General features: G+C 39.7%; 1 protein-coding gene across 1 annotated transcript in view; it reads right to left on the bottom strand.

The window, feature by feature from the left end:
* Window positions 1-5843: 5843 nt before the first annotated feature.
* The window catches only part of LOC147061928 (plexin-A1-like), a 167444-nt gene continuing 157853 nt past the window's right edge, over window positions 5844-15434 (bottom strand). Inside the window, exons 27-33 of the mRNA XM_085935441.1 lie at window positions 15286-15389; window positions 15105-15201; window positions 12657-12847; window positions 11829-11998; window positions 10811-11023; window positions 9134-9284; window positions 5844-8273 (exon numbers count right to left, since the gene is read on the bottom strand). Of these exons, the coding sequence (XP_085791567.1) occupies window positions 8178-8273; window positions 9134-9284; window positions 10811-11023; window positions 11829-11998; window positions 12657-12847; window positions 15105-15201; window positions 15286-15389 (1022 nt within the window). The 3' untranslated portion in view covers window positions 5844-8177. The remainder of the gene's footprint in view (window positions 8274-9133; window positions 9285-10810; window positions 11024-11828; window positions 11999-12656; window positions 12848-15104; window positions 15202-15285; window positions 15390-15434) is intronic.

Raw genomic sequence — 15434 nt, 5'->3', positions numbered from 1 at the left:
AAGCACTCCAATACTAGATATTATATTGATATGATTATATGTTTAACACAACCTTGAAAAATATGTTTGCTAACTGCTGAAAGCACATTTCCCTTTAGTGTGAATCAACTAGCTAAGGAGAGAAATGGTAACAGAGAAACTGCATTCTCACTTCTCAAAAAGCATAACTGTCAATTGCAGCTAATCAGGTTGCTAGGCAACAGGTGCATGCTTTGTGAAAGTGTTGTAAATCAAACTTCAAAGCAAAAAATAAAAATCTTTACTACCTTTTGTTGGATTTTAGCAATTTGACATGGTTTTTAAATTGGTAATTTGTTAAAAATGACACATTTGATTTTTTGTGCTTTCCCAGTTACAGTTACTGAAACATTATTGCTAAAGAGCTGGATGTGCAAAACCTTCTGTAAGTGCCGCATACAAAAAAATCAAAGGATGCAAGGGCCACATTGACATTCTTTACCTTTAATTAATTTGACTTGATAAAACCAGCCCATTGTTGTTTAAAAACACTCTTTTAGTGTTGTGTTTAAAATAAGAAAGTAAAAGACGAGAATGATTTTTTTTTCATTTTAATTTTCTCTTCTCCTGCCTTGCCACTGAGTCATATTACATAGTTCAATCCAGGAAAGCAATATGGGTCATGCCAATTGCGATTTATCCAAAGTAGTATATGCTGTGGGTGATAAAAATTGATGGCAGGCCTCAAATTTCAAACTTTGGACACCACTGCTCTAGTTCATGGTTGTTTCAAGTTCAATTTCCAGCTAAAAGATACCTACGTAACAAATAAAAATGAATTTACCTCAAATTAGGCCAGTTCTTAAAGGAAATGAATAAAAGATGGATGCCTATGAAATTCATGTAAATGTATTTTAATCACTGATTATTGTACAACTTCCTTTGAGTGTCAAAGACACCAGCAGTTTTTATCAGCAGCAATTTAGCACTGCAGCACCTGATGCAGCTGACAGTGAGAAACCAGGCAGGCTGAAAGTGAGTGCCATCTTATTTCCCCTGTTGGCCATCATTTATTGAAGCTGCACGAAGACAGAATGAGCAAGATCTCGGCCAATGGCCAACTTGTTTTCCTGCATTTGGCTTATCTCACCGACAGCCTCTCCCTCTTTTCTCTCATTATCTCTCATCTTTCCTCTCCTCTTCCCCCATGTCATCGTCTCCTCGTCTCCGGAGTAACAGAGGGAGTCTTAGCACAGTTTAATCTCCAGCTGAGACCTTGCAGCACCGGAGCCAAATCCAGACTTTGTCGTTTATTCTAAGTCAGGGCATAGCGGAGGACAGAGTGAGTGTTTGTGTTGAGCGCGATCAGGTTGATTGAACTGCCAGAAAAGCCCTCAGGCGCAGAAAAGCAAAGAGGAAAATAAAAGAGAGGGAGAGTGATTTTTCACGAGTGCAAGATGAACGGGGTAATCTGATGCCTTGAGATATTTGAAAGCCTAGCCACTGCTCCTAGCGATGGGAGACAGCGTAAAGCCGCTGCGCTTCCAATTAGCAGACAAATAATAAGTAAAAAAATCATTCGAATGAAGACAAAGAAGGGTAAGTGGTAAATAATTATGGCAGGTCATTAAAAGCACAACAGGTGAGTGAAATGCTTATATTCTCAATATTTGATACTCCTGTGTACGGTCCCCCGTCATCTGCCCACCAAATAGACAGAAAACTTCTCAAAACCTGACCTTTTAGCATAGAATAGTTGTGGGAAAAAAGGAAGACTCCAAGCTGCTTTCAGCCCAAAGAAGAGGGAAAGGTTATGTCTCGGGGTCTGTTTATAAGGTAGATAAGGACATCTGAACTTTACTGGACCACACAGACACTTCTGTCTGAGAATGAAATATACAGCTTGGTATTCTCAAGATGACTCTTAAGAAATATGCTCAGCAGAGAGAGGCCAGGGGTGAATCTGTTTTTACTTCAACTTACTCGTTCTCATTTCTTAACTTGATTTGTATGTCATTTTTATTTTTTTCAGTTTTTCTTTTTGTTTAATCTCTCTATTCATCTTTTTGAGATATTTGAAGTTAATAGTTCAATCAATCAATCAATCAATCAATCAATAAATCAATCAATCAATCAATCAATCAATCAATCAATCAATCGATCGATCGATCGATCGATCGATCGATCAACCAACCAACCAACCAACCAACCAACCAACCAACCAATCAATCAATCAATCACTCAATCAATCATCCAATCAATCAAGCAATCATTGTCCGCTTTGTCTCTTCCAAGCTAGGTGTGCCAAGACAGAAGAGTGCATGTCATTGGAGATGAGCGTGGTGGCGTTGACCGCTGGTCTCATGCGCCTTTTGTAAAATTCGGTGTGCAGACAGAGATATACCTAAGCTCCACAGATGTGACCTAAAAGTCAGTCTTTCATCCATAAATGTGTGAACAACGGGCATGAAACCCTCAGAATAATTATTGTCAATGTTATACTTTTTTTTTTATATGGTGGTGATGGGGGGGGCATACAAACGATTAGCTGTGTGGAGTGGTCTCAAAGTGATCACTTGCTGCCACAGATGTTTTGGACCCCCACGTGACTGTCATTGTCGGGACGGTCGATATGCAACTAATGTGCCACATTTAAGGAGGAGTCACAATTGGTGATCATTGATCACTATGATAATTTCTGTAAATGTGATAATCTCATATAAACTTTGCATAAAATATTAAATAAAAATGATAGAGTGAATCAAATTGGTTCTTAAAGACAAGCATAGAAGATTGTGAAGACAGGTCATCTCGATTCAGAATACAGTCTATGATATCCAGGCCAAATTCTCTCCGGAGGTCTGAATCTCTCCTTCTCTCTTCTTAATATTTTCATAATGGGATTTTCAATTTCGATTGATGGCTTGCTTGTCAAATAAACTTGTCCCCAATAGTTTGAGGGTGTTTGAATGTTACATTTTCCAGCTGGTAATGGAGAGCATCTGAGATGGGCATTCAAATATGATCAGAAAAAAAAAAGTTGCTAAGCATGCGATTGGGGTCAAAGGCGGTTTACAAGTGCTCATTTTAGACATTTCTGATCGCCGTGCTCAACTTTACATCATCCACCTGTGGAGAACTGCTTATAGTTCCTCACAAACATACTTTTGTGCTCCCTGACTACTTCCATGGGCTCCAGCAAATCAGTTTCTCCTTCCACCATGTCAAGGGCTATGCCTCTCACATGCTGATTTTAAAGGGTTTGAAGAAGCAGTTTTGATTGGTGGTGAATCAAGTTGGTTGTCTTTACGCCCACAACAGCGCAAACAGCCTGTCTCCAACCGTGACAAGCTCCGCACGTCTGCAAACACACCAAAACTTTGTTGAGTGCTCCTTCATGCAGTTAGACAGCTCATTGCGCTGGACTTACAATGGGCATGAAAATAGAGCCTTTCTCTTTCAACTTTTTATCTTAAAAAAAAAAAGGTCCAACTTCTGAGGAAAGTGCACAGAAGGGACGGCGGGTAGTGGAGGGTGGAGATAAAAACATCCAGATGAGTAAATATATAATATGTATAATAGAATACGTTTAACGTTCTTGATGAACGTTTGGGTACATCTTTTTTGTGCACACAGAAAACACTTAATTAGACACAATCTTGTTTTATTTTGGTTTTCAGCAGCAATTATTTTAATTTGGGATTAATTTGATTAGTAATGATCTCGACACTTAAAATCCTAACCCTAAACCTAACCACAAACCCTAACCATAACCCTAATTTCATTTGTAACCCTGGTTTGAAAAGCTATTTTTAAAGCCTTGTATTAAACCCAAACGCTAACTTAAGTATGAAACCGTACGACGACACTCAACAGGTAACCCTAACCCCTAATACCGAACCCCACCCTCGTTTTAAACCCTCCTATGAAACTCAAACCCTAGTTGAAGACCCTACCTCGAAACCCTAACACTAGGTAAAAAAACCTGACTTTAGTTTGAAACTGTACTGTAATCCAAACCTAACCCTAGTTTGAAACCTTAACCATAGTTTTAAAACCTTCTATAAAACCAAAACCCTAGTTCAAAACCCTGCTTTGAAAACCTAAACTGCAGTTAAAAAGCTGGTTTTAGTATAAAACTGTACTACCAAGCAATAACCTTAACCCAAATATCTAACCCTGACTCCTGACGTTAACCCTCACCCCAACCTATCCCAAACCCCGAGCCCCCTAACCCTCACACCAACCTTACTTTTAAACCTTAACTTTGAAACCTGACTTTGTATTTATAACCCTAGTTTAAAACCTTAGTTCAAAATCCTAAGTCTTGGTTGAAAAGCTGACTTTCGTTTGAAACCATACTATGACACTTAACCACTAACTAACCTAACCACTAACCCCTTGACCCTAACCTGTAACCGAAAAAAATAAACACACTTGCAAGGGAGCAGAACATGCAGATTTTATGCAAGGACAGAGCCTTTCTCAAACCTGAGAACTTCCTATGGTCTTACCAGTGGATCGTCGGGCCATGTTGAAAGAAAAGAAAGAACACCAAATGCCGGACGTCCTTCATTGTTGTCCTTTATTCACCGCATGGCTTCCTCTTTTTGTTGAATTAATTGGTGGGTCACACACTATTTATGCAGAAATCACCATTCCAATTTATACCCTCTGTGCTTGAAACACAAACCAAATCAAGGGTTTTCCATTCCAAATCATGAGCCAAAGTTAACGGTACCACCATATATTGCAAAGATATTAGAGGTGGCATGGCTTAGTGGTAGAGTCTTCGCCTCTCGACTCTAAGGTTGTGGGATCAATCTGCATCCCTGGTAACCATCTCGAAGAGTCCTTATTTAAGTCTCTTGTGGGGCTAGGCACATACACACCTGGCAAGTGGTGAGAGAAATGGTTCGTTAGTGGCCACTTTGTCCATCGAGTTGGACAATCTTTGGGTGTGAGATCGTAGGACATTTTTGCAAGCTGACGATACAGTAAGTGACCGTGGAAAGTTCCTCGTCTTTCTAGCTTCTGTCAACACCTCAACCAGCGTTCTAGGATCTGGACATTGCTGTCGTCGAGGTAATGCCCCTTCTTCTGAAATACCATTCTGCGAGGACAACAATATTCATCATGTTTTATCGTTATGGAAAGAAAAGTCATTCAACAGCCACAGCTGGACTCAACAACAACCTCACACATAACCACCCCCATGAGACACATCTATTGGAGGAGGAAATAGGGCAACTTGAAATTCAATTGGTCACATTTTTAACAACCAAGAAGAGTCCAGCAGCCTTGATTTAACTTTTACGGATTAAATCGCTTCAGTGTGTTTAGCAGAGGAGGAAAAAAAAAAGATGGAACTATCATCCCAATAAACTGAGCACAATTTTTCTTGAGGACAATCTTGTGTGTTACTTGAGAAACAAATTATTTTTTACCAAAGTTATAATAAGCACGACAATTCCTCGCTTGTCTAATTTTAAAACGTGGTAATTGAGTCTGGAGCAGTTTGTGTTTTCAGTAACCCTAATGTGTAACTGTGCATTGGAATATCTAAAGCATTCTCACCAATGTAATTCAAAGGCAGCTACTATCTCCCAATAATGCACTTTTGCCAAGATATCGCCTCCCCCTCAGTTTCTGACAGTGTTGTCCTGAATAGGAGAAAAGGGCACTCTGATACTTAAAATAAAACACATTTTGAACAATAAAAGCCACATTTTGGCCTAGCACTTTGCTCAAGGTTCTTGATACATCTGAAAAAGTTGCTTTCTATAGAGCTTCTATTTTGCTTTGCCATAGTGATGGTAAAATACATAAAATAAGAACAAGAATCCACTGCAGCATTTCTCATTTTCTTCAAAGTCATTTTAAGAACTGTGCCTTTGATCAAGTTAAACATTCTGAGGATTTCTCCATAGGTTCAAAAATTCATCAGACGTTGTTGTTGATGCAGTCTGGTCTTGTGCTCTATTCAGCAAAACAATCATAGGATTTACATTGGCCCTTTTTACATAAATTATTTCACCTTTATCTTTTTTTGTAGCCTCTTCCACTCCATAACTAGACCAATGTGTTCTCAGCAAAATTTAGTAGGACAAAAGTCTGAATTGGACCACTTTTAGCAACATGAGCGTCATGAAGAACATGCTGCACTGAAAACACTAGATTTTGATATGAAATTGATATTTTAAGTGACAGTGGTTTTAAAGCAACAGGTCTCTTGTCATTATAATGCTTTTTTTTCCAAATTAAATCCCACTAAATTCCACAGAGAAGTGGCCCCATGCAGATTTTTTTTTTTTAGGAAATGTAAAATCATTTTCTTTTTAACCCTCATAAAACCACAAAATGAAGCAAGAAAAAGGCCTTCAGTACATTGAAAAAAAAACACAAAAATAAATAAAATCAAATACAATTTAGAAAGCACAAAGCACATTCACATTTTAAGAATGGAATCATAGTATTCCTTTTTTGACTGCAGATTGGAATAAAAGTAAAAAAATTACACAGCTCTCTAACTTTTTCAGCTCATCAATACAGGTCTGTTTTTCAATGAAACTTATTCAAATGTTATAAAAGGAAGGGGAGGTCCATAAGACGTCTACCAAATGGTACACTTGAGTTCAGTCCAACGCGGTACAGTTCAGATTCAGTAAAGTTTGATGAGGCTTGCGTTTCAAAACACTGGGCATCAGCTACTGTAAATAAATGAACTTTTAATTGAAAAAAATATATATAAATAAATCCAACACTAGCAACATGGAAGGTTTACAGTACAGTGTGCAATGCTTTAAAATGCGACTGGGACTCCAGCGTCTGTTGCAAGTCACAGTTTTCTATCAACCACTCAGTGTGTATGGCTCCACCCAGCCCACTAAAATGAACTGAAATTTTGGGTGGTTACAATGGAAACACAATAAAAGGCATACTATAAGGAACTGAACTGAAATGTACCACTGACGTTTTGGAGGGTTTGGCCAAGACCGCCAGGACTCCCTCCAAATTCCTGTGTCACTAATCCGCTTTATGAAAACAAGTGCACCAAAATGAAAAAGCTCTTTGACACAGGCGAGTTGTATCCACCTTTTGCCGTGACGCTATTTTGTTTAGATGGCATGGTCGCAGAATGGGAAACCAAGTCATTTTGCCAACATTCTGACTGGGGAAGGGTCTTTCTGTTTGAACTGCGAGTCGACAAATTAGATCCTAAAATTACCAAATTTGGCATTTAGATGGAAACCTGATGACATATAGAACGTTTCTGCAAGTTATATATCTATTTTTCCAAGTACCTATTTTTATAAGTCTCACTATCATGACAACATTTCATAACACATTTCATCTAAAGAAAAGAAGTCTCTTTGCACTGAACAACATTCAAAGTAAAACATGGCACATAACGACTTTTCCTTGCTATTTTTTTGTTCACATTTTCCACTTTGAAATATCAAATCGTGTCAAACCTATCATTTGTACATTAAATGCAAAACAACTCTGTCAATTCAAACAACAAGGTCTGTATTTATATAGCTATAAATGTGTTCATATATCCTTTGCTCTCTTTTGATTTAGCTTTGTTGTGCAAATTCAGCAGAAACACGAGTGGCGTACAGCACTAAGGAGAGGAGGCAGTTTGGTGGGGATGGAATCAAATGTGACATTGGACCAAAAGCAGAGTTTTAAAACTTAAAAATAAAACAGTTTGACTATACTGACTCCTTGTCGGTAGGTATTGGAGTTTGCCAGAGGAAGAGTTTTCCCGCAGCAAAAGCTCTTCCTCCTCAGTGTCCACCCTGATGAGGAGTCACACTGGATCTGCATGACCTCCCAATGGAAAATGGCAACAGGAAAGGAAAATCCCCAATTGGGATCAGGTATCCTGGTTTCTTTTGTCTTTAACCTTGAGCCTGTTGAATTTGCACCTCGGTCGTAGACCTGATTGCGTCTAGAGAAGTCAACCACTGTCCTCTACGAGTAACTGCTCAATTTGGTTGTTCCAGGCTTGGTTTGCAGCTCAGTAAATAAGAAACAAAATGTCATCAATTAATTCCAGCCTTTGCTGTCTCTTCAGGAGCTTGTAGTTTCCTTTGCCTGTCTTTTGTTGTTCAAAACGGTGACAAACTCAGTTTTCACATGTCCGGGAGCGCAAAGCTGTCTACGGGAAGGCTTCTTGCCCGGCGATCCAAGCCGAGTGAGCGCTTTAACCCTCAGCTAGCCAATGCCATGGTGTCAATGACCTGCTCCAACTTGCCACGTAGCCGCTGTCGTCGCGATTGCTCGTCTTTCTGTAACGCTGACAGGATCTGATGAAGAGAGACAAAATATTATCGTTGTTATTGTCCGTCATGAGAGAGGGTTACTTATTTTTAGGGACATTTTTTTTTTTAATAAAACACTACTTGCCCAGAGATATAGAAAACATACTGATCTTCCTTAACCCTGGCATGAGCTAATGCCTCTGAAAAGCTCCCTGCCAATGATTATGTTTGGAAACTGATGTTAACAACTTGTGTAATGAATAAGGGTGATTTGGGATGCATACGTACGCGTCATTCTGCATGTAAATTCATGTTATTGTGTGGAACATGCTTTTAAAATGCATCTTAAGTGGGACTTGTGCAGCCAACTTCGTCTTGATAATAGACCATAATGAAGGGGAGCAAATGTTTGAATGGAGCCAGCTGCAAGCAGCCAACACAGCTACAGTAATAAAATGTCAATAGGGGGATGGAGAGGAAGGAAGGAAGGAGACTTTTCATCATAAAACTGTGATAAAGTGGAGGAAATCAAAGGTTGATGAGAATATAAATAGCAGTCCGTCACGAGCCACGGGAGGCGAGTAAAAGTTGAGTGCTTGAATCGCGGGGACTCATGGGAGAGGAAAAAAACGACACAGTGATAATCAGGAGAGGACAAGAGAGAAACATTGAAAAAAAGTTATACTATGGAAAAATGTTGTTAACCATCTGTGATTGCAAAACATTATTGTGAGATGTAGCCTTGAGAGTCTTCATACATAACAGCGTTCACCTGATAAACGTGTGATGTGAAGCTCTGCGGGTTTAATGAAGTGCTGTTTTAACAGGCTACCAAGGGTGTCGTGATGAAGACAGTTTGCCCTTGTAGTTGAATGAATTCCAAATATAATAGAGTGGAACCTCACCTCGTCTTTGTATTTGATGATGTAAGAATAGATTTCGTGTAGTGCAGACATGCTGTTGAACTGGCTGAGGTGCAGGCGGGACTGCTCTGCTAGGTAGGCACTCATGTCCTGATCGCTGATGGCTGGCATACGAGAGATATCTGAGTAATACCTGGAGGACGGGATCAGCACAGTCATTATTGTCATCTGGTTTCACTTTGCTTGAGAGAAAAGAAAGGAAGAAAATTAACAAGTGTACGTGGCATCTTCAGATCCATAGGGGAACATATTGTTTTCAAAACCACTAACCCAAATTTGGCTACATCAAGGACAAAAAGGAATTATCAACCTTAATTGGATTTTACATCCGATTAAGCCCTGGCCAAATTATGAGGTGAAGTTGCAAAAGAGGCAAAGAAGTTGTGTTAAATTGAATCCAGAGAGTCCAGTGGATTAAACTTTCTCAGGCTATATTAGATCGTGTGTTTAATATACAATGGGGAAAAAACCTAAAGCTGCAATTAACCAATAAATTATTGGCAGAGCATTATAGTGTCTACCATTCTATACTCAAACTCAAGCTCCTTGTGAATCAAGCACACAATGTATGTTATCCTCATAACAAGACAGTGTAGTTAGATTCGGGACCTGTTATTCACTGGTAAATTGACGTAAATGAGTTCCTTTAACTGTGACTCAGTATTGCTTGCACTTTCTCGAAGAGGGTTTGCATTAAACACATGCTCATCATCCATCCAACCATCATTTTCCATACAACTTGGCTTGTTAAGGGTCATGGGAAGCTTGAAATAATTCCATGTCAATCTCAAAAATACATTTGTACATTCAGACATTGAGTTGGAACGACTAACTGTTTTCAGAATCGCTGTTACAACTTTGTAGAAGGTTAACTGCAGCAATAAAAAATGCAGTTCAACTGCAGTGCAGCTGAATTAACCCTCTCCAGTACATCATCTCATCTCAGAACACCTTGGCTGTGTGTTTATGGTTTTATGGTCTTGTAATTTGCGTATTAACTATGAACAGTATCAATGTTACCATGCTAGCTGGGCATCCATAGATTGACTTGGTTGTGCTAAAGAATTTAAGCGGCACAATACTTCACACTGTCTCGCCTGGAGTTAAGGAGGAAGCAGCCTTGAAAAGCTACTTAGAGATTAATAGACTCACCCATGAAAGGCAACTACAGCGAGCATCGGTGGTGCATAACTTATCTGACGGCGAGTAACATTTCGGTGCTGAATAAAAGATGAAGGGTGAACCAGGGGCTGTTTTCAGTGAGCAGTAAATAATGTCACGGTTGCAACAAATCATCCTATCACCTTTGTCGTTTCCATCTCTTGATGAGGAGGATCACAAAAAAAAAAATCTGAGGGAATTGGCCTTTTGCATATTGTATATTAATGAGGTGGGATGCTGATTTGAAAAGATGCAAGAAAGCAGAAAATTGTTTGGCATTTATTCTAGCCGACTTTGTACTCTGACTTCAAGCTACCTGTTTTGCACTTCCACAAACAAACAATTCCAACCTCTTTGAGGACCATTTTTTTCTCTCGCCCAACAGCTCGCAAACAACCTTTCACTCAAAATTCAAGACATCAGTTGATCACCAGGTGGCATATGAGTTTATATTGCACCTTTCATACCCGATTGGACTGAATGCAAATAAAGATTTACCTCTCTACCCAATTCTTGTAGTTGGGGATGTCTTTAGCGTAGAGGAGCTTGTTGGATGGTGAATCTTTTCCCAGTTTATGTTCAGATGTTGAACAGGAGTCCATGAAGGTCTGGGCCACCACAGACAGACAGGCATCTGTGATGCTGTTCTTTTGGATGTCAAACACAAATTGGGGGTTCTTGATCACATTCACCCAGAACCTCAGAGGAAGGCTGCAAGCAAGCAAGCAAGCAAGAGAAAGACAAAAAACATTAACATGGAAATAATGACCCAATCTATTACTTTTTATGTCATCGTCCCAAAGTGTTGAGTAAAGCAACAGTTTTTTATTTATTTATTTATTTATTTAACTTTCATGTTCAAGACATTTTAAAGAAATTATTATTTAATTATTTTGTATATGATCCTATATTTATGCAGTGTTCATGTTCTGCGCATAAATATTCCAGTGGCTTACAAAAATATTCAATACTTTTCGGGTCTAAAACAACACTTTCGCCCACTCAATGCTGATCATGATGGTTGTACTTGGAGAGTTCAGTATTGTTTTAAGTGGTGCTTGGTGGATAAAAGTGGAGAACTACTGAGATAACTACTACTTGAGACAGAAACAACAGAGCCTCTACTGCCGTCTGCATAGTAGTCAACTCAATTATCTTTTTTATACCTCGCCTTCATTAATCAACGTTTAATTCCGTTGGGGATATTTTTTTCGCCATCATGTAATCATTAAGTTGATTAATATAACCATTTTGTAGCTATCGTGCATACAGAGACATGTTTAAGAACCAAATAAATATTGGAAGAGCTCCACTCGAACATTTGAGTAATATTCTCTAACAAAAACACATCTATAGCAATTTTCATTGCCGTTCCTATTTATTGGTGTTGGACATTTCTAGAAAATATTTCCTTTATTTTCATACCACATTCTTTCACATAACATCCATAATGGCTATTGGATTAGAAATAGGGCATGCAAAAAAAACCCCAAAAAAACCAAGAATGAACAATTACCAGTTGCTTTTCCAAGTGTGTCGTACATCGTAGTCTGTGATGGAGTGTTTGTCTGCCTGCTCATCCAAAAAGTCAAACATGTACTTGATGGCCAGCGGAAGAGCACTGCCTCTGTGGGCTGTGCTGAAGATGGTCTCAAAGAGGTCATCTACAAACTTCTGTAATGTGCCCTGAAGAAGAAGAGTAAATAAACTATGAAAACCAAAAATGCACTAAGCTTTGTCATCCACTTTTATTGCCCTGCATGAATGACTAAATCATCTGTTTTACAACAAATCTCCTGAAATTTTGGGAAGCAGCATCCTCTTTGCACCCTCTTTGATATGAGTATTAAACAAAGTCAAGCAAAAAAAAATGGCAAATTATGCTACAAGAAGACAACAAGATTGAGGATGTGATATTAAAGCTGCTTTATGCTTCCTGATGACTTCAGAGACATGTTTCCTCAACCATTAACTAGCTGAGGCAGGTCATGATACTTTGATCAGTAAGCCATTCTGGTGATGTCTTGTTTTTTTTTGTTTGTTTTTTTAAACATAATATGGTTCCAGAGTCCATTTTTACTCATGTGGTGCCCAATTTGTTCCCAATCTGTGATGGTAATTGGATATTCTCAGATCAATATGTATGTATTTGTGGATGACAACCAACAAATAGGATATGTGTTAATTTGAAAGAACTTCAAGATTACAGATCAATGGCTCCCTTTTCCACAGCTATGTCAAATCCCATACTTACATTTGAGCTAATGAACTGCACCAGAGGTTTTGACAGAACCAAAACCAAGTGAACTTTGCATAAGCTCTACTTTGCTCTCCTGTCACTTACTTTAGTAGCCAAGAGCCTGGTCAGGTAGATCTCAGACACCATCTTGCTTCCCCGGTCGCCCTCCCTTTGGTCTGAATGGTCGTGGTTCTTTACCAGATGCCACAATTTAGTTCCACTCTCCAGGTCAGGGGTGATCATGGGTGTTCGGGATCGAAGGCTGTCTGGACTACTAGCTGTTCTTAACATGCTCTCTAGAACCACAAATGCAAGTACAAAGGATATTAGGGACCTTTCATTTATTCCAGTTCAATCTTCTACTTTGCACATTATGCATAAAGGTTTTAAAGAGAATAGATAACCATTCCCTGATGGGTATCTTGAACTTCACCCAGAAAGCATAGTGGTTTCGTTTCATCTTCTTTTTATAGTATGGCACTCTCCCTCCTTCATTGTCTGTCCTCTGTGTGTGTTTTATTATTCATGGTAAGAGTGTCAAAGTTGATTAGCGCTAAGCAAGGAGATGTGCATCTGCGACTTTTCTGTTTAGAAAGATAGCGAGGGAGACGGAAATGGAGAGGTGAAGTGCACACGGGAGAGATGACGATCTGCGGAGGATGTTGCTGATCCTATATCACAGAAAAAGGATGGGGATAGATGAATGGGGATGCTGGAGATGAGAGAGTAATGTATGTTAGAGGGATGGGGGTGGGGTGTAACAGAGTAAGGGCACAAGCTCAAAAAGAGATACTAGATTCTTGTTGGAGTGGTGTATGTTGTTCTTTCTGTCAGCAGGGTGCAGAGACTTTAATTCCCATGCCATCATATTTATCTGTCATGCACACTCAGAACATAAAGTAAACAATTCTACAGCATCACCATTAAATAGTACACCATGAGCAAATTATAACCCTACTAGTGAGAACATATTTTCAACATTTTTTTTCTTAAATTTGTGACTCAAAGTGAACTCTTTGTTACCATATTCTGAAATACAAGAGTAATAAAAAAAAAAAGTCCAAATAGTAGGACATATTGATCTTGATTATTTGCATGAATGGTTCATACTTCTACTAAGGAGGTCATTCTGATGAGTTGGTTGGTAGATGAGAAAAACAATCTTGCCCTTATTCACACACCATCATCGACCTCACCTCTAATGAGATAAAATATTAAATTATGAAAATGGATAATGACCTATTTTTCTCACAACTTTTTAAAATGATTGAAGCACAAAGGGGAGCTCTCAGTTCTGTTATCACAACTGTCCGCAGAATCTGCTTTCAGTGGATTTAATGTGCTTCTCAAACAAATATAATTGTTTGGCACAATGATGAGTTTTCTACATAGGTTTGGTAAAAAAATGTAAGGCACAGCAATGTGTTGGAGCATAATAAATGATCATAACCATTCAGGCTGAGCATGAATTCATGCTCTTCGCCCGGAAGTGGATGCACGTGTATGTAAATAGTTTGTTAGCCAACTATCCATTCATCCATCCATTTTCTGAACCGCTTCGTCCCCACGGGGGTCGCGGGGGTGCTGGAGGCTATCCCAGCCGTCATCGGGCAGCAGGCGGGGGACACCCTGAACTGGTTGACAGCCAATCGCAGGGGACACAGAGACAAACAACCATCCGCACTCACACCCAATTTGGAGTGCTCAGTCAGCCTACCAAGCACGTTTTCAGGATGTGGGAGGAAACCGGAGTACCCGGAGAAAACCCACTCGGGGAGAACATGCAAACTCCACACAGGGAGGGCCGGAGGTGGAATCGAACCCGCACCCTCCTAACTGTGAGGCGGACGTGCTAGCCAGTGCGCCGCCGAGCCGCCTGTTAGCCAACTAATAAGCTTTAAATCAACTCTTCAGTAGTATGCTCAATGAAGGCCTAAAAGTACAAGGTTCTGACAATTTAGGTGTTAGACCAGCAGGAGCTAGCCACCATTGGTAGCTGCCTGCTGTTGTACCTTTGAGCTCAGTAGACTGATTGTGATAAGTGGGCACTCACCATATTATGTGCCTCTATGTATACTCTATCCATAAGGTGTTTGCTCTGCGGGGGGTGGGGGGGTGCGTGCAAACAATATGAATTGTTTCGGATATTGTAAATTTCAACATGAACAGCTCAGGATTTTGGGCATGAGACCAGGTTCTAATAGCTACTACACTTAACTATCCTTGTATTTAATCGTAAGAGTAATCACTCCCTTTATCTGTCTTTTCATTTTTACACCATACTGATGTGGAGCTTCTGTCCATCACTGCCACTCATCCCCACTCGCCCTCACTTTTTTGTCAGCTGTCTTCTTTTATGCCTCCCATTACAGACTGCTTGGAAATAGCCATTAAACAGCCTTGGCCTGAGGTGATAGTGCTGGATGAAAAGGATTGCCATTGAGAGGAAAAAGAAGAATGGAGGCTATGATTGCAGCCATCATAAACAGAGGCAGGCCAAGAGAGATGAGTTGGAGGCAGAGATGGGGATCAAGTCAATAAGAAGGTGAGTACCGTATCTGCTGAGGCTCTTGGTGAAGGTGGATGAGTTGGAGATGTTATAGGCTGAGTTCTGCTTTGGCACCAGTGCGATCACTGAGCCATCTGTAACCTACACATTAAATGGAACAACCAAAATGTTATTACTCCTCCGTGAGCAAAGCTGCATTTTGTGCCAATATTTATGCTTATATACCTGATAGTGAGCCAGAGTGTTGAGTCTTTTCCAGTCATTGTCTATTTTTGTTGTGACGTCCTCATCCTGCAGAATAATTCGGGCCATGCGGCCTTGACGCCATTCTTCAGATTTTTTTAAATGGAAATGGAAGAAAATATGGAGTTAGA

This window comes from Syngnathus leptorhynchus, chromosome 1 (assembly GCF_054491065.1).
Source record: "Syngnathus leptorhynchus isolate UIUO chromosome 1, UIUO_Slep, whole genome shotgun sequence".
Lineage (NCBI taxonomy): Eukaryota > Metazoa > Chordata > Actinopteri > Syngnathiformes > Syngnathidae > Syngnathus > Syngnathus leptorhynchus.
The sequence above is the reverse complement of the archived record's forward strand: the minus strand, read 5'-3'. Positions and strand labels throughout refer to the sequence as shown.